General features: G+C 40.0%; 1 protein-coding gene across 1 annotated transcript in view; it reads right to left on the bottom strand.

The window, feature by feature from the left end:
* Positions 1 to 23,523, bottom strand: part of LOC110209462 (two pore channel protein 2-like) — a 57,035-nt gene that overhangs the window by 2,606 nt on the left and 30,906 nt on the right. Inside the window, 12 exon segments of the mRNA XM_020987953.2 lie at positions 300 to 421; positions 727 to 840; positions 2,045 to 2,135; positions 4,736 to 4,955; positions 5,884 to 5,953; positions 7,262 to 7,349; positions 8,419 to 8,483; positions 11,689 to 11,874; positions 15,015 to 15,159; positions 17,536 to 17,691; positions 17,694 to 17,736; positions 21,354 to 21,480. Of these exon segments, the coding sequence (XP_020843612.1) occupies positions 300 to 421; positions 727 to 840; positions 2,045 to 2,135; positions 4,736 to 4,955; positions 5,884 to 5,953; positions 7,262 to 7,349; positions 8,419 to 8,483; positions 11,689 to 11,874; positions 15,015 to 15,159; positions 17,536 to 17,691; positions 17,694 to 17,736; positions 21,354 to 21,480 (1,427 nt within the window).

The following is a 23,523-nucleotide window of genomic DNA, read 5'->3' as shown; positions in this document are numbered from 1 at the left end:
TAGAAAAGATAACAACTGGCCGGTCATATAACAAGAATAAGAAATGACAGATGGACAATCCAAGTGGTTTATTCAGTAGCTTAAAGATGTTAAAGCCAAAGGAAGACCTCTGTCAAATTGGACAGATCCCCAGTGGATGGATAATTGATGGGGAAGCACAAACAAAAATCATACAGGATCAGAGATTTAGATCTGAAGGAGCCTTAGACGTCACCTGAGCCAATCCCCTCATTTTACACCTGAGGAACATAGCTCTTTCCTCATCAAGCCTCCTAGTTCTCAGTGAAGTTAGTACTTACTTTTTGAAGCAATTCGGAAGAACAATCCTTTTGAGCTTTGCTTTTGCATTTCTTCTCTGCCACTAAGGTCATTTTCATTTGTTTCCATGTTGTCTATCAGTCGCCCATCAGGGATATTTTCCCTGTTAGACAGAAGCAAAAATAATGTGAAACATCAGGCATTTATATCAACAGCCTATCTGGCCATCTATAGACTCATTCTATTAAAGTCCAATTCATAATATCATTTATTAAAGTCCAATTATTTATATGCATCTATCCACATATCCATCCATCCAAGTATTTATTGCATACTTCCTAAGTGCATGGCACTGTGAGAGGTACCCTGGGGGAAATACAAATGTTAGACATAGGTAGGTTACTATATTAGAAGTACCTTCTACCTTCAGAATTCAGTCAGAGAAACTTAACTAAACAGGTTACTCACTCTTGAATTCCCATACCCAGCTCTTGAATTTTCTTCTCAATAGTAGTTTCTATTTCACTTTTTTCTAATGAATATTCCACAAAGAAGGCCTCCAAAATGAATGCTACAAAAATACTGTGATGGAGAGAAAAATAAAAGGTATTACACGGATTATTATCAGTTGTGGTTTCACAAAAAGATGTCAAGACATAAGAAGGTATTGGAGCCTACATCAATCAGGCTGTTGCTAAAAGAAGGCTCAGGAGGGTGCAAATGTTCCATCTGGGCTTGGGTGGTTTTTTTTTGGACCAGTTACTCCTCTCTATCCAGTTCACAACTTGAGCATTTAATTCACAAAGAAAATGGGATCTGGTTTAAAGAGAAGACAGCTCCCAGGTAGAGGTTTTCACTCTCTGAAAATATTGTAGAGGAATGGCTACAATTAAATTACCTTTAAAGACCTTTCTAACTCATTCTGGAATCTTAGCCCTCATTTGAAATTATTTATAACTAGGTCTTTAGCAAAATTATAACAATGCTTTTTACAATTTTTACGGAAAAGGACAGAGTGTACAAGTGATCAAAACTTTTTTGTTGACTTGCCTCCATCTTTCTTACCACTTCTATAACTACATATTGGTAGGGATTATTCATTTCTTCTATGACTTCCACAAATATACTCATGTTTCCCTCAACTTCAAAAAACCCTCACTTGATCCTCCATTCTCACTGGCTGTGTGCTATCTCTTTCTTCCCTTTTGTGATTAAGATTTTTTAGAAGGCTGTCTACAACAAGTACTTCCACTTCCTTTCCTTGCAATCTCTTCTTAACTCTCTACAATCCACCTTCCTACCTCCTCATTCAACCTAAATGATTCTCTCCAAAGTTGCCAATGATGTCTGAATGGCCAAATCTAATAGTTTTTTCTCAGTCCTCATTCCATTCAGCCTATAGAAGACAACAAAGGGGCTAAACTTGGGTCGTCTACAGTGTTTCTTTTCCTCCTAATGTCACTTCCAGGTATTCTTCTCTTATTGACAAATTTACCAAGAGAGTCTTAGGAACACATTCCATTCTACTCATTCAAACACTGAACACTTACTATGTATATGGCATGTGCCATTCATTATGGAAGATATAAAGATGGGTAAGACAGTTTCTATCATCAAGGAACATTCAGTCTAATAGGAAAGGATAAGTTATATCCAGAAAGAACTATAATGCAAAGATAGGATGTGGTAAGTGCCATTAGAGAGGCAAAGTGGGATGGGGCTTAGAGATAGGAAGAGATCTAAACCCTTTTTCCAAGCACAGGTAGGAGAGAACTCATGAACTTACTTAACAATGAGGATGACGACCACAATATGGAAGGCAATGAAGAATAGCTTTGTAGCCTGATGAGTTACAAGGGCAAAACCACCAGCAATAAGTATGAAGTTAAGGTAGAAAGAAAACAAAAGATACCTGAAAAGATTAGTTTTCTGATCTCTGAAAAAAGGTGAGTGGGTTGGACTGGATGATCTCTAAGGTCTATGAATCAATCTATGAATCCATAATCAAGGAAATTCAATTTTAATGTATGGAGACACTAGAAGTCTCCCTGCTTTAATTAAATTCCATTCTCAGGTTTTATTGGTGCATTAGAAAGAGCATGAGATTTAGCATCAGAGGACCAGCTCATGTCTCCCGTTAGTATCTGTGTGATCAGGAACCTCGATGTAGCAAGGCAATCCTTTTATATCTCCCCAACTGAATCATTATTCCACTCACCCCAGGGGCTTTTCCCAACCTTTTCATCCTTCCTCAAATTTCCCACAGTTCCCTGTCTCCTCCACTCTCTCAGTTGAGAAGTTTGCCTCAGATTTCCCTGAAAAAAATTGAGGTCATTCACTGAGAGCTCCCTCTTCTCTCTTCCTCCTCACCTCACATTCCTCAAATGCCTTCTGCCACTATCTACTCCTTCCTTTGCCTTGTGAGAAGAGGGGGCCTTGCTAAGGCAAACCCCGATTCTCATTCACAAGGGATCCCATTCAATCCCATATTCTCCCACAGATTGCCCCCTCTACTATCTCTACTCTCTCATTAACCTTCAATCTCTCCCTGTCTACTGGCTGCTTCCCTATTGACTACAAAGATACCCATGTCTCCCCAGACTTCAGAACACTTTCACTTGATTCAACCTAAATGACTCTCTCCAAAGTTCCCAGTGATCTGGCAGATGCCAAATCTAATGGACTGTTCTCAGGGCTCATCCTTCTTGACCTCTCTGCAGCTTGTGACACTGTTGATCACCCTCTTCTCCTTAATACCCTCTCTTTGGGGTGAGGAACCTGTGGCCCTCTAGGTCCTTGGGTCTAGTCCCTTTGACTGAATCCAAACTTCACCGAACAAATCTCCTTAATAAAAGGATTTGTTCTATAAAACTTAGACTTAGTGAAAAGGCCACACCCAAGGACCTGGAAGGCCACATGTGGCCTCGAGGCAGCAGGTTCCCACCCCTGCTCTAGGTTTTCTTGACATGATTCACCCCCTGGTTCTCCACCTACATATCCAATCACTCCTTCTCAGTCTCTTTTGCTGGATCTTTATCCAGGTTGTTCCTACTAATAGAGGCTTTCTCACGGGGCTCTTACCTGGGTTCTCTTCTCTTCTTCCTCTATACTATTTCACTGGGTGATCTCATCATCTCCCATGGATTCAATTGCACTCTCTATGCAGACGACTCTCAGATCGACTTTTCCAGGCCTAACTTCTTTCTTGACCTCCCTTCTCATGTCTGCATTTGCCTACTGACATCTTGAATCGGATGTCCCATAGGCATCTTAAACTTCACACGTCTAAAATTGAACTCATTAACTTCCCTTCCCTCACCCCACTCCCATAACCAAACCCTCCTCCCTAACTTCCCTGTTACTACCACCCTCTCCCCAGTCACCCAGGCTCACTGCCTAGGCATCATTCTTGACTCCTGACTCTCTCACCACACCTTGCCCCAACCACATCCAACCAGCTACCAGTCCTGTCATTTCTGTCTTTGTACAACTTTCTTATATGTCCCCTTCTCTCTCTGACACTACTACCACCAACACTGCAACCACTCTAGTGAAAGCCCTCATTGCCTCACTCTCAGACTTAAGCAATAGTCTGCTAATTAGTCTGCCTGCCTCAAGTCAGCCCCTACTCCATCCTCCATTCAGCTGTCAAACTGATCTTCCTAAAGCTCAGGTCTGACCATGTCACCTTTCCATTCAGTAAACTCAATTCAATAAATTCAGGTAACTCCTTATTACCTCCAGGAGCAAATATAAAATTCTCTACTTGGCCATTAAAGCCTTCCACTACCTGCCCCACCACTACCTTTCCAGTCTTTTCACCCCTTGCTCCCCTTCACATACACTGTCATGCCACTGGCCTCCTTCCTGTTTCTCATACATGACATTCCATCTCTGGCCTTTGAGCATTTTTGCTGGCTGTCCCTCATGCCTGGAATTCTTTCCCTCTTTATCTCCTCCTCCTCGCTCCCTCAGCTAAAATCCCAACTTCCACAGGAAGCTAGTCCCTTCTAATTCTAGTACTTTCCACTTTACTGTATACATATTCTGTTTATATGTCGTTGTTTCTATGTTGTTTCCCCCAGTAGTCTGTGAGCTCCTTGAGAGCAGGGACTGGTTTTTTTTTTTTTTGCCTTTCTTTGTATCCCTAGTTCTAAGCACAGTGTCTGACATGGGTCTCAGTTTTCTTGTAAAATGAGAGAAGTGAAGTAATTGATTTCTAAGGTCTCTTCTAGGTCTAAGTTTGTAATTCTATGGTCTTATATACTTCAAAGACTACTATGACTTCATTCAATATAGGGCTTTTCTATATGTCACAATAAATCAAATACTTGGTCTTCCTATTAGCCTCAGGTATGAATCTAAGCTAAAAATTTAGAAAATAATTCTGCCAATGGACAGACTAGCAGTCTCTTGATCTAACCCTCAAGTTTATACCTTCTGATAGTTCCCTCCCCTAATTTCAGGGAAAGGATATCATGCCACTGATTTACCACAGTGAGCTCCATCAGTACGATGAACGAAGAGGCAAGATCATTGAAATTATTCTTACAGTATCTGCTTCGGGCAAATGTTGACTCTTTCAAGGCTGGGTTCCCACAGTCCAGAGCATGAGGATCGGTGGAACTCTCAGAGAAGAACTGGACTTTGTCTTGAAACAATTCCATCCCGATGATAGCAAACATATAGTACACCACCTGAAAAGTGAATCACTTGAGTCATTCATATCCAAGAGGATGGGGGACATTGGAAGAATGATGTTGTAAGAAAGCCCAGCTAGGTAATTAGACAGCCTATCTTACAGTAAACCAAAGGGAACACGTGGGAAATTGGTGGTAGCGGCTTCAACTTGAACTTATTTTTAAAAAGAAAAGCCCCAAAACCATTTAGCCATTTGGTGGCTAATAATGGCATCATAATGATGATGCTAATAACAATAATGATGACTATAACAACATAACCTGTCCCCTCCTACCTTTCTAGTCTTCTAACACCTTACTCCCCAACACATACTCTTCAATCCAGTGCCATGGCCTCCTTGCCATTCCATCAACAAGACATTCTATCTTTTGGCTCTGGGCATTTTCTCTGCCTCTTCCTTATGCCTGGATTGCCTTCCTTCTCCACTCTACCTATCGACTTCCATAGCTTCCTTTAAAGCCCAACTAAAATCCCATCTTCAACTGGAAGCCTTCCCCAACCCCTCTTAATTCTAGTGCCTTCTCTCTGCTAATTATTTCCTATTTCAATCATCCTTTGAGGTGATAAGGTTATTAGTACCCCCATTTTATAGATGAGGAAACTGAGGCTAAGTGACCTGCCAAGGGTCACTTAGCTAGTAAGCGTCTGAGGCAGGACTCAAACACAAGTATTTCTGATTCCAAATTCATCTATCCATTACACTGTGATACTGCTAAGTAGTCAATCGATACAGAAATTCAGTCTAAGATTTAATCTTCTGTAAAATTAGGTTCTATAAACTATTCAATTGTAATCATTTTAAGTAACATTGCCTTTCTTTTCTTTATCTAAAAGTTCTCCAAAAGTCTCTCAGAAGGATCACTCTCAGGAACAGACATGTATGTGACGTTTACTTTCTGATTAAAAGTTAACAAGCACACTTACCAAAACAAGTCCACCAAATGTCAGCATCGTGGGGATGATATTAATTAAGGTTGTCATTATAACCCGGAATCTAAGGTCAAACAAAAGTTTCAAAGCTATAGTAAAGGAGCAGATGTACAGGAAATACAGTACACTGATTAGCCTGACCCTTCAAATTAAAATTATTGTTAAAAAACTGTCCTGTGACTCTTTCTTCTTTTAATGTCAAAAAAGTAGACATAGATGTCTGTCTCATAGTTTTCTCCCCATCCTCATAGAGTCTCCCTTAAAGTCTCTCAGTCTATAAAAGGAAGGTAATGACAGCAGACTTAACTGGAAGTGTGTGGGCATCTAGGCTACAGTTAACAGCATCCAAGAAAGCTACTGGACAAGCGCCCTAAGGGTGGGGCCTAATAGTTTTTCTTGCTGGGTTGGAAAGCTTCAATATTTGCAACAAAAAAAAATGTGGTAGGGAAGGAGGTCAGTGTAGCAAGGAGTATCCAAGTATATAAAGAGAAAGCAAGAAGATAGAGCTGCTGGAGGGGACAGATAAAGGCATGGGGTCAAAAGTAAATGCAAACAGGACCAGAATCTGAAGAGTCAGCAAGATGGATTGTCAAAGTGTCAATTAAAAGGGCAGACAATCAAGGTTGAGATAGACTGGAGAGTAAATTCAAGGCACCAGCAGCCAGGAAAATACCCAGGGTTTGGGACACCTTGCTTTCCTGCCTCAGCTAACTTTACTTCCCTCTCATTTCGGTGAAGAACAATACTGAGGAGTCCTGCAGATGACCGAAAACTTTTGGCCAGTGATCATTGCTAGCTCAGAGAACAGCCATAGTTCGCTGGCAGGAGTATCTCACGTGTCTGTAGACAGCCTAGCTTCTTCATTCCTAACTCAAAAGGCAGCAAGCAGCTGATTGTGTCTTTCTATACCACAAAACCAGACTGGTAGCATCAGCCTCTCTCTCTTTTTCAAAAATGCCTCATCAGCTTGTTCCCTAAACAAACTCACTTCCACCTATCCCCTTACTCATTTCCCCCTCCCACTCCCACCTTCACTATTCTGATTCATTAAGTTGAGTGTATTCCCATTTCTAACACAAGAATATTTTCAGCCCAGAATGTTCTATTTCTTATCACTGAGAATAAATATTATATATCAGGCTTAGCTTGAACAGTTTTCTAATACACCCAGGATCAAGCAATAACCCTCATCGTTAACTTGTTTTGGACAAACCACTCCTCCTTTCCAACCCTGAGTTCCCTGATCTATAAAATCAGGGTTTAAACTAGATGATCCCTAGGGCCTCTTCCAGTTCTAACATTCTATGATGTAGCTCCACCATATATCACTCCCTTGAGGTTTTTGACTTATTTACATAATTTTAGTTTTTACCTCTGAATGCTGTCAATAATCCTCATGAGCCGAAGCAGTCTCAATATAAAGACAATATCCAGGATCTGTTGGCTGTTATATTCAATGGCTAGAAAACAACCACATATTGCTGATTTGCCATTATTCTGTTTATTCCTTTTATTAACAAAATCCAAACTTTTATTGGTATTACAGGATATGTCATAGGGTCATAGATTTAGGGCTGGAAGGGAACCCAGAAGCTGTTGAATCCAATCTCCTCATTTTACAAATAAGAAAACTGAAGCTCCAAGAAGTTATATGACTTGCCATGGGTGACACAACACGTAAATATTTGAGGCAGGATTAAAACTCAGGTCTTCCTCTGCCAAGTCCAGCACTCTATCCACTATGCCAAATAAGTGCCTCATGCTTTAGAACATGACTAGATTTGATTCTCCTTTCACCATGGAGACAACCCTGGTTTCTCACAGGCTGTCAGTGGAGCATAAGCTTTGACAAGTGCAATCCAACAGTTGGAAAGGCTTCAAGTATGAGTCTAGGGAGACTGTAAGTACTTCATTTGAGGACCAGTCTAACTCAGTTCTAACTTCCAAGAGACTTCCAGCTCTATTTCTTTGATCCTATGAACTTACAAGCATTTGTATGTTCTTCACCAACTCATGAAGAAGATGGGGGGAATGAACGTGGTACCCCAATTCCCTCCCTCATGCATTCTATAGACTATGGCTAGGCCTGGTACCCTCCCTGGTGTGATTATCTATTTACCAGTAGGGGACAAATGTGAGAATTTGACCATTCCGTATAACCCAGGCTGCATTCTATAAGGGCTGAATTTCTGCCCCATAGCTCTAAGAGTATGGTTGAGATTCCCATGCCTTATAATTACCTTTCTATGATTCTGAAGTACTTGACCCTAAGTAGAGAAAGCTGAAACTTCCAGTCCGATGACCAGTTTTTGTCTTACCAGATAAGGAAATTTTAACATGGAAGTTAAGTAGAAGTAAACCCCATAAAAAATATAATCAGCCATAGATTGGAAGAGATTAACTATCCCTGAAGAGTAGAGGCTATGCCTTGGTTTATGACTGCTTTCGTAAGTCCACAGCTAACATTTGCTTAATATCTCTCACCATCACGAGTCAGGCAACAGTAACACAGAATGATGTGGTGCTTACCTGACTTAATTGCAGCATTGGCTACTGTGGCCATCAAGGCTGCAATGATGATTAAAGTATCAAACCTAAAGGAATGGAAAAGAAATTAATGGAATATCATTATGTTAGAATATAAGGAAAAAATATTCAATACAAAAGTCCAAGATTTATATCCTATCTTAAGGAGCATTCACTTAAAACCAAACCAAAAAGATTCCTAAATAGCTAAAGTAATGCCCAAAACAATTTGATTTTCTAATTTCAAGTAAAACCAAAACTTAGACAAAGAATGAACAAATTACAGCCTCAGACACTTGACACTTACTAGCTGTGTGACTCTGGGAAAGTCACTTAACCCCAACTGCCTCACCAAAAAAGAGAAAAAATAAAATAAAAGTTAAAAAAAAATGAACAAATCATCATATTCAGGTCTAGCATTTATAACTAATTATCCATAACAAACTGAGTTATTTGACATATATCACTAGCAGTTCTTCCAATGAGAAAGAAGAGCTGATTTAGGATCTATAGTAACAGCTATAAATATGTGGCCTGCTGTAGACAAACTGCCTGTTTACTCTTGGTCATCAGAGAATGTCTTCTGAGGAAAACAAATAGCTAGACTTTTTTTATGACAGATGACTGCCCCTAAATGCTGCCCTCGAGCTCCAAGAAAAATTGTAACATCTGCAGAGGTTATGTAGTCAGTCAGTCAATAAACATTTATTAAGTACCTACTATTGTCCAGGGGCACCTAGATGGCACAATGGAGAGAGTGCCAGCCCCAGAGTCAGGAGGACCTGAGTTCAAATCTGACCTCAGACACCTACAAGCTATGTGATCCTCGGCAAGCTACTTAACCCGTGAGCCTCTGTTTTGTCATCTGTGAAACGAACTGAAGAAGGAAATGGCAAACCATCCCAGTATCTTTGCCAAGAAAACCCCAAATGGAGACACAGAGAATTGGACACAACTGAAACAACTCAACACTATTGTCTAGGAACTGTGCGAAGCACTAAATCTAGTGCAAGATGACTGGGTTAGAGATGAGCCCTGGTAAAACAAAGTGGATATAAAATGAATATCTTATATAAAGCATTATACATAAAGTATAGAGATAAGAAATAGTGCTAAGAGAATGGCATGAAAAGAGAATGGGCTGGAAGACAAAGCCATATCCATTAGCTTCAATCTCAATACAGCTCTGTGTGTGACCTTGGGCTAGTCACTTCTTCTTCTTCAGGCCTCAGTTTCCTCATCTGTAAAATGAGAAAATTGGATTAGATGACCTCTAAGGTTCCTATCAGCTCTAAGTTCTATGATCCTATGAATGTTGATCAATGAGGAAGTGTCCATAAAGATTAAACCAAAAATCTCAAACTTTACAACAAAATTATGAAGAGTTGAAAGCTGGCAACCACTCAGCATGCAATGGAAAACAATAATATTCGGAATTCTGTAGGCACATACGACAAATAAGGAACTCTGTAGAAGGTCAATGGTAACAGATAGATTAGGATCAGTTTGTCATAGAGAAAGATGCTTAGTTGGGGAATCAATAAATTGGATCCCAGAGGACTACAAACAGAGAACTGAGAGGCTGAAAATTCAATGGCTCTAACAGTAGCCTGGCTAGTTATAAAAGATGGAAACAATACAACAGGCGATATTCTATACTCACATTATGAAGTGTTAAAACAATATTGTTATAGGATCACTAGACCAAGGAAATGCTGTAGATATAATGCATCTTATTTCAGCAAGGCATTTGGCAAAGTTTTTTTAAGGATATACTTGCAGGCAAGGTCAAGAAATGTGGACTAGAAAATTAGGATGCATCCAGAGCACACTGAATAACCATTACCAGTGTTGATTAATGGATTTATGCCAACCTGAGAGGAACTCTCTAGCAATTCCCCACAGGATTCTATCCTTAGCTGTGCCCTAGTTAGCCAACACTTTTATCAACAACTTAGATGAAGTCAGAAGCATGTTGGTCAAACTCACTTATGAAAAAAACATGGTGGGGATAGTTAGCACAATGGATAGGAAATCTAGGATCCAAAATTCTATAGGGAAAGTGATTGGCTGGAATAAAATAAAAGCAACAAGATAAAATTTAGTAGGATAGAGGTAAAGTCCTATATTTATGTTAAAAAATTAAATCACATAAATGAGAGACTGAGAAAGATAGCTGCTATAAAAGTTTATACTCACAGGCCAAATAATGGAAGTATAATAGACTGTGTAATGGAAACACAGTGTTCCAGAACAGTGGGAGCAATAGTAGCACTTTATACCCTGTGCTCATCAGAACACACCTGGAATACTGTGTTCAGGTCAGGGAGCCATATTTTAGGGGACTGCTGACCAATTAGGAGGGTGACTGGGATATCCCAGGTTCTAGGAGCCATGTCCTCCAAAGAATGGTTAAAGAAACTTAGAAATTCAGTCTAGACAAAAGAAACTTAGTGCTGTCTTCACACATATTAATGACTGTGATTTGGCAAAGGAAATAAACTTATTCTGTATTGCTCCAGAGGATATAGACCAGTCACCAGAAGGAAGAGGAAGATTTCAGATCATTCTAAGCTTTAAAAGTTGTTTAAAACTGTCCAGCAATGAAGAGAATTGCCTCATGAAGTAATGAGTTTCCTATCCTTGGAAGTATTCAGAGCACAGGCTGAATAACCATATGTGAAGAATATTGCAGAGGGTTCCTTCCCTGGGGAAGTGGCTGGACTAGAGGAGGAGTTCTTAACTCTTTTTGTACATGCGCTTCTTTTGGCAGTTCAGTGGCTTTCTCAGAATACTACTTTTAAATGCATCAAAAATACTTAGGATGATAAAGAAAACCAATTATATTGAAATACAGTTACCAAAACAATTTTTTTAATATGTTTACAAACCCAAGGTTGAGAACCTCTGAACTAGAGAATGCCTAAGATCTCTTTTCAGCTTTAAATCTGAATTCTACTCCCTAAAGTGGTGTTAAATTTTAGCTAGATTGTCAAAGTCTGAAATGGAATTGGTTCATAAGATTTTTACTGAACGAGGTTTTACTGGTGAGATTTAAATCACAAGGCTTCCTAACTCTAATGAAACAGATGATAAATTTTAAGAACAGTTTAGACCAGGAAAGCAAACAAAGCTCTCTTTTCCTTCCTTTCTATCTTTCCCCTCCCATCTCTTTCTCTCTCTCATGCACACACACACACACACACACACACACACACACACACACACACACACATACACACTTTCCTCAAAGGAAGAGATATTAACACTTACCAGTTCCAGAACTGATTCCTTGCAAAAAATGTCTTGGGTTCATAGGTGTACAGCTTCAGGAGTATTTCAATAATATATAGAGAAAGGAATACCCATTCTGCATAGGAAATGAATGGATTTTTCTCATCCAAAGCAATGAATACAGCATTTATTATGATAATTACATCATAAATCCAGACAAATACCCTGTCATGGGAGTTGGTAAGGGATGGGATTGGGGGGGGGGAAGGGAAAGAAAGAAAGGGAGAAAAAAAGAAAGATATAGTTATTGAACATGAGCTGGTCTCAATATACAATGTCTTTGGATTATTTTGAGAAGACCTCTTTCTCTTACTTTCCCTTCTGCCCATTCCCAACAACCCCAGTGGTTTTGCCAACGACAAATAACAGAGCCAGCATTCAATGCCAGGGCCTCTGATTTGAAATCTAGGGTTCTTTTCACCTTCCTGTCTCTCTCCATCCTCTGTAAGTGTGCTGTTCTTTTTTAGCAAAATGAAGGCCAAAGTTCAGCATTATTGAATGCAGCCCTTGAATCAATACAGACTAGGGCTAAACTATTTTATTAACTGTAAATATAAGAAGCTATTATATGTAATAAATATAAGCTAAAATAATAAAATAAAATATATAATCACTACAATAAATACAAATATATATAATAAACTATTTTATTTATTTTTATGGCTACTTTTTATGATAAAAGGAATTTTACAAATATAAAATTAAGAGGAACATTTATTTATTTAAGAGAATAAGCTATTTTCACTACTTCTGAAGCCTCCCTTAATAGCCAGAGAGATAAATGTAATATATGCAAAGTCTCTATAGCAAGGAGCAAGGATGAGGTGGGAGGGAATATTAAGTCACACAGAGCAGAAGGTCAAACTAGGGTGACAAAGAGTTGCCTATTCCACATACTTGGAAGTAATAAAATTGTACTTTTTAAAATTGTCAGTGAGTTTGAATTACAGGATATATTGGTCTTATTTCTCATTGGTATGAATCCATGAGCTCATAAAGTTTGGTCTTAGAGGTAGAGGGGACCTCAAAGTCATCTAGTTCAACCTACAACTCTACAGAAATCTCAACAACATTCTGGACATATGGTCTCCAGCCCAAGCTTCAGGAACTCTGGTAATAGAGAACTCAGAGCTTCCTGAAGGTAACTATTATGCATTTGGCCAGTTCTCTAATTCTTAGAAAGTTTCCCCTTTACATTAAGCCTAAATCTGCCTCTGTGACTTTTATCTATTACTCCTAATTCTGCCCCCTGAGGCTAAGCATAACAAATCTATTTTTTAATGTAGCAACTTCTCAAATACTTGGAGATGCTATCCATGCCTCCATATGTCTTCTCTTCTCTCAGCTAAACATCCCCAGCTCTTGAAAACAAAATAGATGTCCAGTAATTGGGGAATAGCTAATAAATAAGTTATGGTACTGAATGTGATGAAATATTCCTGAGTTGTAAGAAAGAAAGAGCATGATGACTATAGGGTAACATGGGAAAACATGTGAACTGATATATGATGTGCATCATCATGTGAGCAAAGCCAGGAAAACTACATACACAATGACTACAAAATGTAAATGGAAGAATAATAACCAAAAAACAATGAAAACTGAATGCTGTTAAATTATAAACAACCAACCTTAGTCCCAAGGAAGAGATATGAGAAAGAACTTCTTTGTGGTTTCTTTATTTTATTCTTTAATATAAGAGACAATTTTCTGGGAAAGGTTGGAGGGGTGGAAAGGATAGGAATAGACAGGGATTGGACCTGTGTTTTCACTGGGAGGGGGAACTCCCAAGTAAGGAAACTCTCCATCAATGCAAATCGGGAAGAATGTAGTGGGAAATGTATATGACATAAAAACAAAAGATAACAATAAATATGTATTAAAAATAAATATCTCCAGCTCCTTCAACTCATTTGGGAAAATGGAAAGCAAGCAGAGAATACCATCCAGGCTTGTTAATGCTGAATAGTTCTCACTGGCTAGAAATTGTCAAAGAAAAGAGTCCTGTCCCATAACAGATTCCCAGACTCTACACGCTTTTTAAAACCTAAACATCCAACCCATTGAATAGATTTGGCTCCTTCCTTTAACTGAATACCTCCATTCCTCCAGTTTCTGAGAACCCAAAATGTTCCATCCTACACCACGCCCTTTGATCAAATTTTAAACGCAATGTTTTTAGTAGGAATATAAATCAATAGCTTCCTGAAGCTAACTATCGCACATTTGGCCAGTTCTCTAATTCTTAGAAAGTTTCCCCTTTACATTAAGCCTAAATCTGCTTCTATCCATTCTTCCTAGCTCTGCTCCCTAAGGTTAAGCATAACAAATCTTTTTTTTTTCAATGTGGCAACTTCTCAAATACTTGGAGATGTTATCCATGCCTCCCCATGTGTCTTTTCTTCTCTCAGTTAAACATCTCCATTTCTTGAAAACAAAATATCCAGTTATATTGGATTAGAATGAGCATCTATCCCGTTATTAGATCCATTTTATAAGCATAAACCCTACATCTGGAGAAATGCCAGATATTTTTCCTTTATTCAATTAATGTTTTAAAATGTACAAATACATAGGTACAAACACACAGCATAATGGTTTATTTCTAAACATTCTTTCTGGTTAAGTACATAAGTGGTAGTAATAAAATTTTAAATTCATATATATGCACCCATACATAATAGTCTGCCATGTTTAGCTAGCGTATCTAGTCCCAAACTCCTACTCCTCAGACAAAGCTAATTTACTCAGCAATAACAGTAGCTGCCATTTATAAAGTGTCTTAATATTTACGAAGTGCTTTATACACATCTCGTCTGATCTTTACAGCAATCCTCCAAGATAGGTACTGGGGGATTATTATTCCTATTTTACAAATGAGGAAACTGAGGGTCCCAGAGGTGAAGTCATTGGACCAAGATCACACAACTCATGAGCCATAAGAAGCCTTGGTTTGAATCCTACATCTGTAACCAGTACTTTTTTCATTACACTACATCAGAGGTAATTTACTTGTAAACTCTGGCTCTTGCAACACTAAGGGCCTTCCACTCAGTCCAATGGTGATGAGAGAGAGACAGAGACAGAGAAGAGAGACTGAGATAAAGAGGCAGAAAGAGAGAGACAGAGAAGAGAAATAAATGAAGAGAAGGAGGAGGAGATGGAAGGGGGAGAGTACAGAGAGGGGAGAGAGGGACACTTCATCAGGTGAAAAAGTGCAAAGGAGTAAGGGCCAGAAAGGTAACTTTTAATAAGAAACCACCTCTCATCACCACTAGTTCCCCCAAAAGCAAAAACTAACTTACCTGTGTCGAACTACCTTTTGCATAAAGAGACTTCCTGAAGACTTATAGACGTGGGGCATCCAGATCTCCAGGGGATGTCTTTTAAACTTTATAGTAATCACTTGAATGTTCAATAGATCAGCTAATCTTAAAAAACACTTTTTGTCTGCAATACAAAAATGACCCCAGATATTCACGAAAGCATCCACCCCAAGGTCAACCAGTACAAATCTCACATAGAGGAAGAAGGGAGAAGGTGGCTCATTAAATTTCCCTAACTTAACTAACAGGTTTTTAGATCTGGGAGAGCAGGACCATTTCTAATGGGTAGAAGTTGATGATCTTTAGAGATCATCTCATTTAATTCCTTCATTTTATATATGAAAAAACTGAGGCCCAGAGATGTGACCTGGCTAAAGTCATATATCTAATTCATGACAGAATTAGGATTAGAACCCAGGACTTGTTATTTACAATACAATGTTATCTGTAATATATCATTCTTTCTATAATTATTCAGTCAACTAACATTTAAGTACCTACTATATTCCAGGCACTGTGCTAAGGACCCAGCACCAGATTCACAAGTGGCAGAGAGAGCACTCATATTTGCCAAATGACTTGGAGCATGATTTAGATGAATTATTCCATACTTCAGCCAGGTTAATCCTAAAATGTTTTCATCATGTTACCCTTCCGCTCAGAAACCTTCCCTGACTCTCTATTGCCTATAGCAGGGGTGGGGAACCTATGACCTCAAGGCTACATGTGGCCTTCCAGATCCTCAAGGGCAGCCCTTTGACTGAAGCCAAACTTCACAAAACAAATCCCCTTGATAAAAGGATTTGTTCTGTAAAACTTGGACTCAGTCAAAAGCCACATGTGGCCTTAGGCTGCAGGTTCCCCACCTCTGGCCTACAAGATTGGGCTTAAATTCCTAGATCTGCCAGTGAAGGCCCTGAACGATCAGGCTCCAACCTACCTTTGCAACCCTGAATCCCACTATTCCTCTCCATGGCTCTTTACAATAGCCTTGTCTATTCACCCAGATTTACCTTGTGCCTTCCTGCTTTTATACATGACATTCCCATACCCATAATCTTGTCCATTCCCCCACTATCCAATTCTAGCCTATAACTTATGCAATCATGGAACCTCAGAATTAGAAGAGAAGAGCTCAGGTCACCTAATCTGATCTATACATGAAGCCCTTCACAAGTTACAAGAAATCAGCCAAGGGGCAGCTAGGTGGTGCAGTGAATAGAGCTCCGGCCTTGTACTCAGAAGGACCTGAGTTCAAATCCAACCTCAAACACTTGACACTTACTAGCTGTGTGACACTTACTAGCAAGTCACTTAACCCTGATTGCCTCACCAAAAACAAACCAAAAAAAGAAAGAAATCAGCCAGCCTCCCCTTCAAGGGCTTCAAGAATAGGTAACTCACTATCTACCAAGGTAACTCCTTCCAATTTGGGGCAGCTCTAAGCTTAGGATATTTTTCCTTAGAATGAGACAAAAATCAAACACTCTATAACTTCTCGTTAGAATTGGTCCTCACCTCTGGGACCAACCAAAACAAATCCACTCTCTCTTCCACATGACAGCTCATGAAATATTTGAAAATAGTTATCACGTCCCTCCTAAGGCTTTTCTTCAACCATAGAGATAGTCCCAATTCATTCTCTTTCATTCTTCTCCCAGCCCTGGTCCTGATTTCTAGACTTCTAAACCAGGCCTTCTCCACTGCTATTCATCCTAGAACTTGCCTTGGCACTGGAGGCCTCCTTGCCCAGTAACAACCTGCCATCCCTGTGGCCTATTCCTCCACAGGGCCTGCCCCCTCCTCCCATTGCTAAGTTCCTCCTGGAGTCTCCATTTTGTGCAAGGGCTGAGGCTGGCCTGCCTTCATTCTCCCCCCAACTTTATTTCTTATTTTCTGGACTTAGCTTTCCCTTAATCCACTCTTCCCACTCCCACTCCCCAACCTCCCACCTTCCTTACTGGCTCCCTTTTGTGGTGTCTTTCCCCCTTAGAATGTAAACTCCTCGAGGGTAGGAACTATATTTCTGTCTTGCTTGTTTCCTCAGTGGTTGGCACACTGCCTGGCACACAGTAATATTTCATAAATGCTTGTTTCCTTCCTTCTTTCTTCCTAGTTTCTTCAGCTGGTGGGAGGCAGCATGGTACAGTGAACAACATGAAGACTGTGGAGTCAGAAGAGCTGGATTCAAATCCCACTACTGATACTCACAACTATACTAGGCCTCAGTTTACTCATCTGTAAAGTGGGTAAGATGGCCTCTGAGGGCTTTTCTTGCCCTAGATCTATGATCCTCATCTGCATGGTTAGCTATCCCCCTCACAATCCTTCTGTTCTCACATTCTGACTTGTCCCACAGGCAGCCTGTCAGGATAGACTTGAATGTTTGACATTGTCCCTCACCTCTCCTATCCTTTTTATAAGGGTCAGGTGCAAGACCAGAGGGTCACTTTATTAATTTAATAATAATGAATAATTAATTTAATAATCTGATACTCACCCACATATCCCTTCTGTTCCTCATCAGATATCCTCAAAAGGAGCTCCCGGTGGGAACTGCTGATGTCAGGTGCCACTATCTTAACTAACTGCTTCCACTGGGCTTCCTTAACTACAAACTCGGTGCCCTCCTTGGCCTTCAGAATGTTGAAAGCTTTATCATTTTGTGACGTTTCATGTAAGCCAGTTTGCGAATCTCATTCTAAAAAAAAACACGGAGAATTTTTTTTAAAGAGAAAGCCAGGTTCATATTTAAGCAGCCTTGTGGTAACTCTGTGGTCCAGCCCACCTGGTCTTCTCTTTATTCCTCGCCTTTAACTCCATTCTCCATGTCTGTGTTTTTGCACCCAGCCATACCAGACACCCTCCTGTCTCAGAGTGCCTCTCTCTTACTTTAAGATGCACTATCTCCTCCAGGAAGCCTTTCCTGGTGCCTCCAACTGCTAGCCCCCACCCTTCCAAACTATCTTGGATATAGCTACTTTGTATACATTTGTGTTTTATTCACCTTGTATTTATGCTATTGAATATATATTTATGTATTTTTGTATGTAATTGTTGTCTCTCCCATTAGATGTATGTTCCTTATCACCTACAACTTGTTTCATTCTTTATGCTTATATCCTTAATTCCTAGCACATTGTAGGTGTTTAATAAAATAGTGGTTGGATTGATACTGACATAGAAACAAATGAGAAACCGACACTGATCCTGTGTCCACGCACGATCAATAGCCACTTCCTCTGTGCCCTGGGTGTGCTCACTCCTCCCCCTTCGGCATAAGCAGAAGCCACCTTACCTGCATTCAGTGTACATGGAAGCTCTGGTAAAGACTGACACTTTAAAGGGCTGAAACAGAGTAGCAGATGACAGATAGCTCGGGCCTCATCTATCCAGCAAGAGGGAAGAAGTGCAAATGAAAGAAAATCAGGGAGGTTTCTAAGAGAAAACCCTAGAATTAAGTTAGTCAGGTCAGGAGGGAAAGGAAGAAGACAGCTTGGGAAGTGAGGCTAGGCAAGATAACTCTGAAGTTTGGGAATACTGGCTGTGGAGACCGATAGAATCTCCGTTCCTTGGGGGCAGGGACTGGCTCCCCTTTATATTTGCATCCCCAGCACCTAGCACACATGATAGACACTATAAATACTCGCTAACTCATAAAGAACAGCTAACTTTGTGTGTCAGGCATCATTTTAACAATGTTCAGTATGAAACCTGAAGTTATGCCTAGAGAACTAAGAAAATGACATTGTTTCCTCCAGGACCTGGGAAACCAGAGAAAACAACTCCAGTGTGTCACAGAAGAAACAGAGATACTAGCAAGGGAAACCAGATTTCCTGTGGAGCCAGGCAAGAAGATCTGAACTGGGAAAGGTTTGGACTCTTTTTTTTTTATTGTATGTATCATCTTTTAACCTATATAGTTTATACTCTTTGAATCTTCCTATTATAGTGGTACTGGTGGGGTATAACCTCCCTCCCCCATGGGTCTAACCCCATGGAGCCCATTAGGATGGATGTGTAAGGATCTGGTGTGTGCCAGAACTCCTCTGACAACTCTGGGGTCATGTGGGGCTCACTGCTGATGGGCTCCCTCTTTGAGATAACATTTAACCTCCAGGGGCCTCAGTTTCTTTTTCATCTATAAAATGAGATGATTGCATTATATAATCTTTGAAGTTTCTTCCGATTCTAAATCTATGAATCTAAGAATTCTCCAAAGTACCCAAGTGATATATAAATGTGTTCTAGGTGATGAACAAGAAAACACAGAAATGAACAAGAAAATTTTGAAATGAACAAAGCCAAGTAGATAATTTTGTGTTACTGTATTGCTCTGAATATGCTATAGATGGTGCTATATGGCTATATTCTTCCCATAAAATCTGGCTGATAGAAAACCCGAACTGAGTCTCTAACATTAGTATTCTATTGCAACATATTCCTATGGATTGTTTTTCCTTCCAAAAAGATCTCATTTTAGGGATGCAGCCTATGTTCAGTCGAAAATAATAATTTTTTAAAGTTTCATATACTTCTAATTCCTCATTCTGCCTTAAAGGTGGATCCGGATTCTCTGGAAAAGCTTCTTAAATGCAAAGATGATATAGGTTTTGTCTTTATACCCCCAGAGTCTAGCACATGCTAGGCCTTTAATATAAGCTTGATAAAGTGAATTAAATTCTCAAAGGAAGTTAACTCTGGCAGATCCTAGCTAGAGAAGCTTCACATGTGAACCTGTAACAGACTCTGTTTCTGTTGATGAGAACCAGCCTAGCTAAGTTTGAGAGAGTAATTACGTGAGGGTTGCTCACTGCAGAATGCATATTTTTGGACAAGCCAACCCATGAAGTCAACTTCCTAGGGCATGGTGAGAATCTCCACTAACAGAAGGAGTATTCACACTGATAAATCACACGTTCTTCAAGTAAAATTCCAATATTTTTTTTACCAAGCATTATAGTAGATAGGGAGCCAGCCTTGGGATCAGGAAGACCTGTGTATTCAAGCGCTCCCTACAATACACACAGGCTGTGTGACCTTTGGGTAAATCATAACTTCTTGGTGCCCCAGACAACTAAGACTCTAAATTGCAGAGCAAGTACTAATCTGCATGGGTAGCTGGGAATTCCCTCACAGGAAGCATCCTAGAACAATAAATCATAGATCTAGTCTCCCCCTCCTCCCCCCCTTCTTCTCCTTCCCCCCTTCTTCTCCTCCCCCTGCCCCACTCCTCCACTCCACACACACACAGAGCACATGTCTTTTCCATATTTCTTTCTTCTTCTTCTTTTTTTGGCCAGGTAATGGGGTTAAGTGACTTGCCAAGGATCACACAGCTAGTAAAGTGTCAAGTGTCTGAGGCCGGATTTGAACTCAAGTCCTCCTGACTCCAAGACTGGTGCTCTATCCACTATACCACCTAGCTGCCCCGTCCTGTTTCTAAAGATAATAAAAATAATAGTGGCTAACATTTGCATAGCACTTTAAGATTTACAAAGCAAGTACTTATATATATTATCTCATTTGATCCATGCAACAACCCTGTGAAGTAGGAGCTTTTATTACCTCTATTTTATAAATGATGAAGAAACGGAATCCAAGAGAGGTTAAGTGATTTTGCTCAGTCATATAGCTAATCCTCTGAGGAGCATTGGATACCTGATTCCAAGTCCAACACCCTGTCCATTATGCCACTTGGTGACCATTAATGAGGGTGAAAAGTGTACTTTCAGCATCCATGGGGAACTCCTGGTATGGGAATTCTCTTTACTAACATGGACTAGAAAGCCATCAATAACTTAGCAAATGAATTCTAGGAAGCCGCCTGAGATTTCTGAAAGCTTAAGTGACTTGTCTAGGGTCACCTAGCTAGTATCAAAAGTACAATTTGAATTTTAGTCTTCTTGACTCCAAACTCAACTGCTATGCCATGCTGTAAAAAGAAGCAGCATTTTAAATATCTTCAGATGCCACAAAGCTAGATGGGGGAAGACGAACAGGTATTTCATGGCACCATTTAATTTTAATGACGTTTCTTAGAGCTTCATCAAACAATTATGTCTCCACTGCACAGAAGTAACTCAAGCATGAGTGGGAACACAATGACCTAAAAAAGGAAGCTTCCTTCCCACGTTAAGCTCTTGGGTGACAAGCAAAAGACGGGATCAGCAGTAAAACAAGGGGAAACTCCCTAGAATTTTGAAGCATATTTTTCATGATAGAGAAAAAAGAACCCTATAAATGCATTGGTCATCATTTCTTTGCCCCAGCACACAACAGCCAATGTTTCCTGCCCTTTTGCTTTCTTTACTTTACCTTTAAATGCTTTCTGTAGTTGTTGTACACAACAGCTAGAAAGACAGACATGAAGATGTAGGTATTGATGACAATGTAGGTTATGAAAAAGAGAGAATATCGCCAATCTAAGTTGTAAGCTGGCATCCTGGAAAGGAACAAAACAAAGCAGAATTGTTTTTATAGCAACACATTTTGGATTTTAATCTTAATCACCCTCTTCACCTGCTTTCTGTGCTTCTCTGAGGCAAATGACTGCTCATACATGTATGGAGCTAGGCTCTGCGGCAGTCCACTGTAATGGAAGAGCCTTGGATGGGGTGCTAGGCAACCAGACTCCTAGTCCAGGCTCTCCCACTGCCCCTTGGATAAATCACTTCTTTTCTCTGGAGGTCAGTTTTCTCATTTGAAAAATGAAGGGATTGAATAAGGTTGTCCCCAAAACTCCTTCCAGCATCCTTGGTTTCTATGAGGGTCACAGAGAAAACTCCCTTTCATGCACATCATAGACGATGCCTAGCACATTGCCTGTTACACAGTAGGCATTTAATAAATGGATTCGTTGATCTGCCATCCTGAAGTTAGATCATTGTCAAAGATGCCACTCACAGTGGAAGAGGATACATAGAGCTGAGCTGAACTCCCCTGGTCACTTCCGGGGACATGTGTTAGGTCACTCAAGGATTTTGTTGGCTCTCAGATGAAAGCTGGAGCATGTGATGCTCAGGGAAGACTAACACTAGATCTCAACTCCCTGGGTGTTTCTTCTGCTTGTGTTTCTTTCCCTCAGCACAGGTGAAAAACAGCAATCCTGGGATAGAAGTAGCCTCAGAGACAACCTCATGAGTTCATGAAGTCAGGAGCTCCTAATTCCCTCAATCAAAACCAATTAGCAGCAGAAGTTTTCTGCAACTGTGTACCATTTTCAAAGAAGATGACCACTGTCAAGAGGATGAACCCAAGCCAAACCTGGCTTGACCAAACACAAGAACATTAAGGCAGTTGTTTTCATAGTACAGAGCTGAGGGGAAGATAAAATAGATGCTTAATTAGCATCCAATAAAATGTTTCAGATTTTCAGTGTTTTGAGGGTTAACTTCCCAGGAAAATATAATAGGACTTGTGGGTTATGGTATCATGTGTTAAGTCTTTGTCAGTGTACATTTGTGAGTCTTCCGACCATTTCTTTTTTGTAGAAGAAGAAAACAGCTATCCTATACCTGATACAGAATGCAGACATTAGGGCTCATAGTTTTGAATTTCCACAGGAATGCCTCCATTTCCCATACCTCACATTTTCTAACAGGAAAGAAGGCTCAAAAAACATTCTCCTTTCATTACTTCACCTGTAATCAAGCTACAAAGTAAGGACACTTCACAAATAGAGATACAAACAGAAAGAGTTTGCCAAGTATTTCCCCCTACTTTGAACATTTGCCTGGCTCACAGACCTCTTCTCTCTGGATTCCCAGAATTTCAGAACCAGAAGATCCCTTTAGAGATCACCTAGTCCAACCAACACTCTGATTTTACAAACTTAAATAAACTTCTATATTTCCCTTCTATCATCAAGCTTCAAACATCAGCATTCATATGAATGAGCCCTCCAACATCCTGACTCTACCATTTCTTGACTTGAACACCGAAGTCCTCTAGCTCCACTTTAACCATTCATCAGTAGAGTCATATCTTGAACCTTATCATTCAAAACTATACTACCAGTGGATAGAGCACTAGCCTTGGAGTCAGGAGGATCTGAGTTCAAATCTGGCCTCAGACTAAACACTTGACACTTACTGTGTGACCCTGGGCAAGTCACTTAACCCCAATTGCCTTTACAAAAAAAAACTATACTACCTGACTGCAACCTCCTCTCTCCCTCTACCTATTCTACTTCTTCAGTCCTGCTCAACATGGTCTTCATGCTGGCCACTTCTCTTAGTGACCTTGCTATCCTCCTATTCTAAATACTCCTCTGGCTTCACTGTCACAAGGTTCTTGATAGCACCTTGGCATTTCTTGGCTACTTGATCTCTCACTATATCTTCCTTATCTATTTATACTGTTGGGTAGACCCCAACCTCTGCTCCCCAGACTGCCAAGCAATTCTGGAATAAGTCATGAAAACAATGATTGAGTCAACAATGATTGAGTTCATATTATTTACTGTAAGTTGAATTATAATTAAAAC

Source organism: Phascolarctos cinereus, unplaced genomic scaffold (assembly GCF_003287225.1).
Source record: "Phascolarctos cinereus isolate Bilbo 61053 unplaced genomic scaffold, phaCin_HiC Scaffold_2;HRSCAF=192, whole genome shotgun sequence".
NCBI lineage: Eukaryota > Metazoa > Chordata > Mammalia > Diprotodontia > Phascolarctidae > Phascolarctos > Phascolarctos cinereus.
This window is presented reverse-complemented; position numbering and strand designations above follow the sequence as displayed.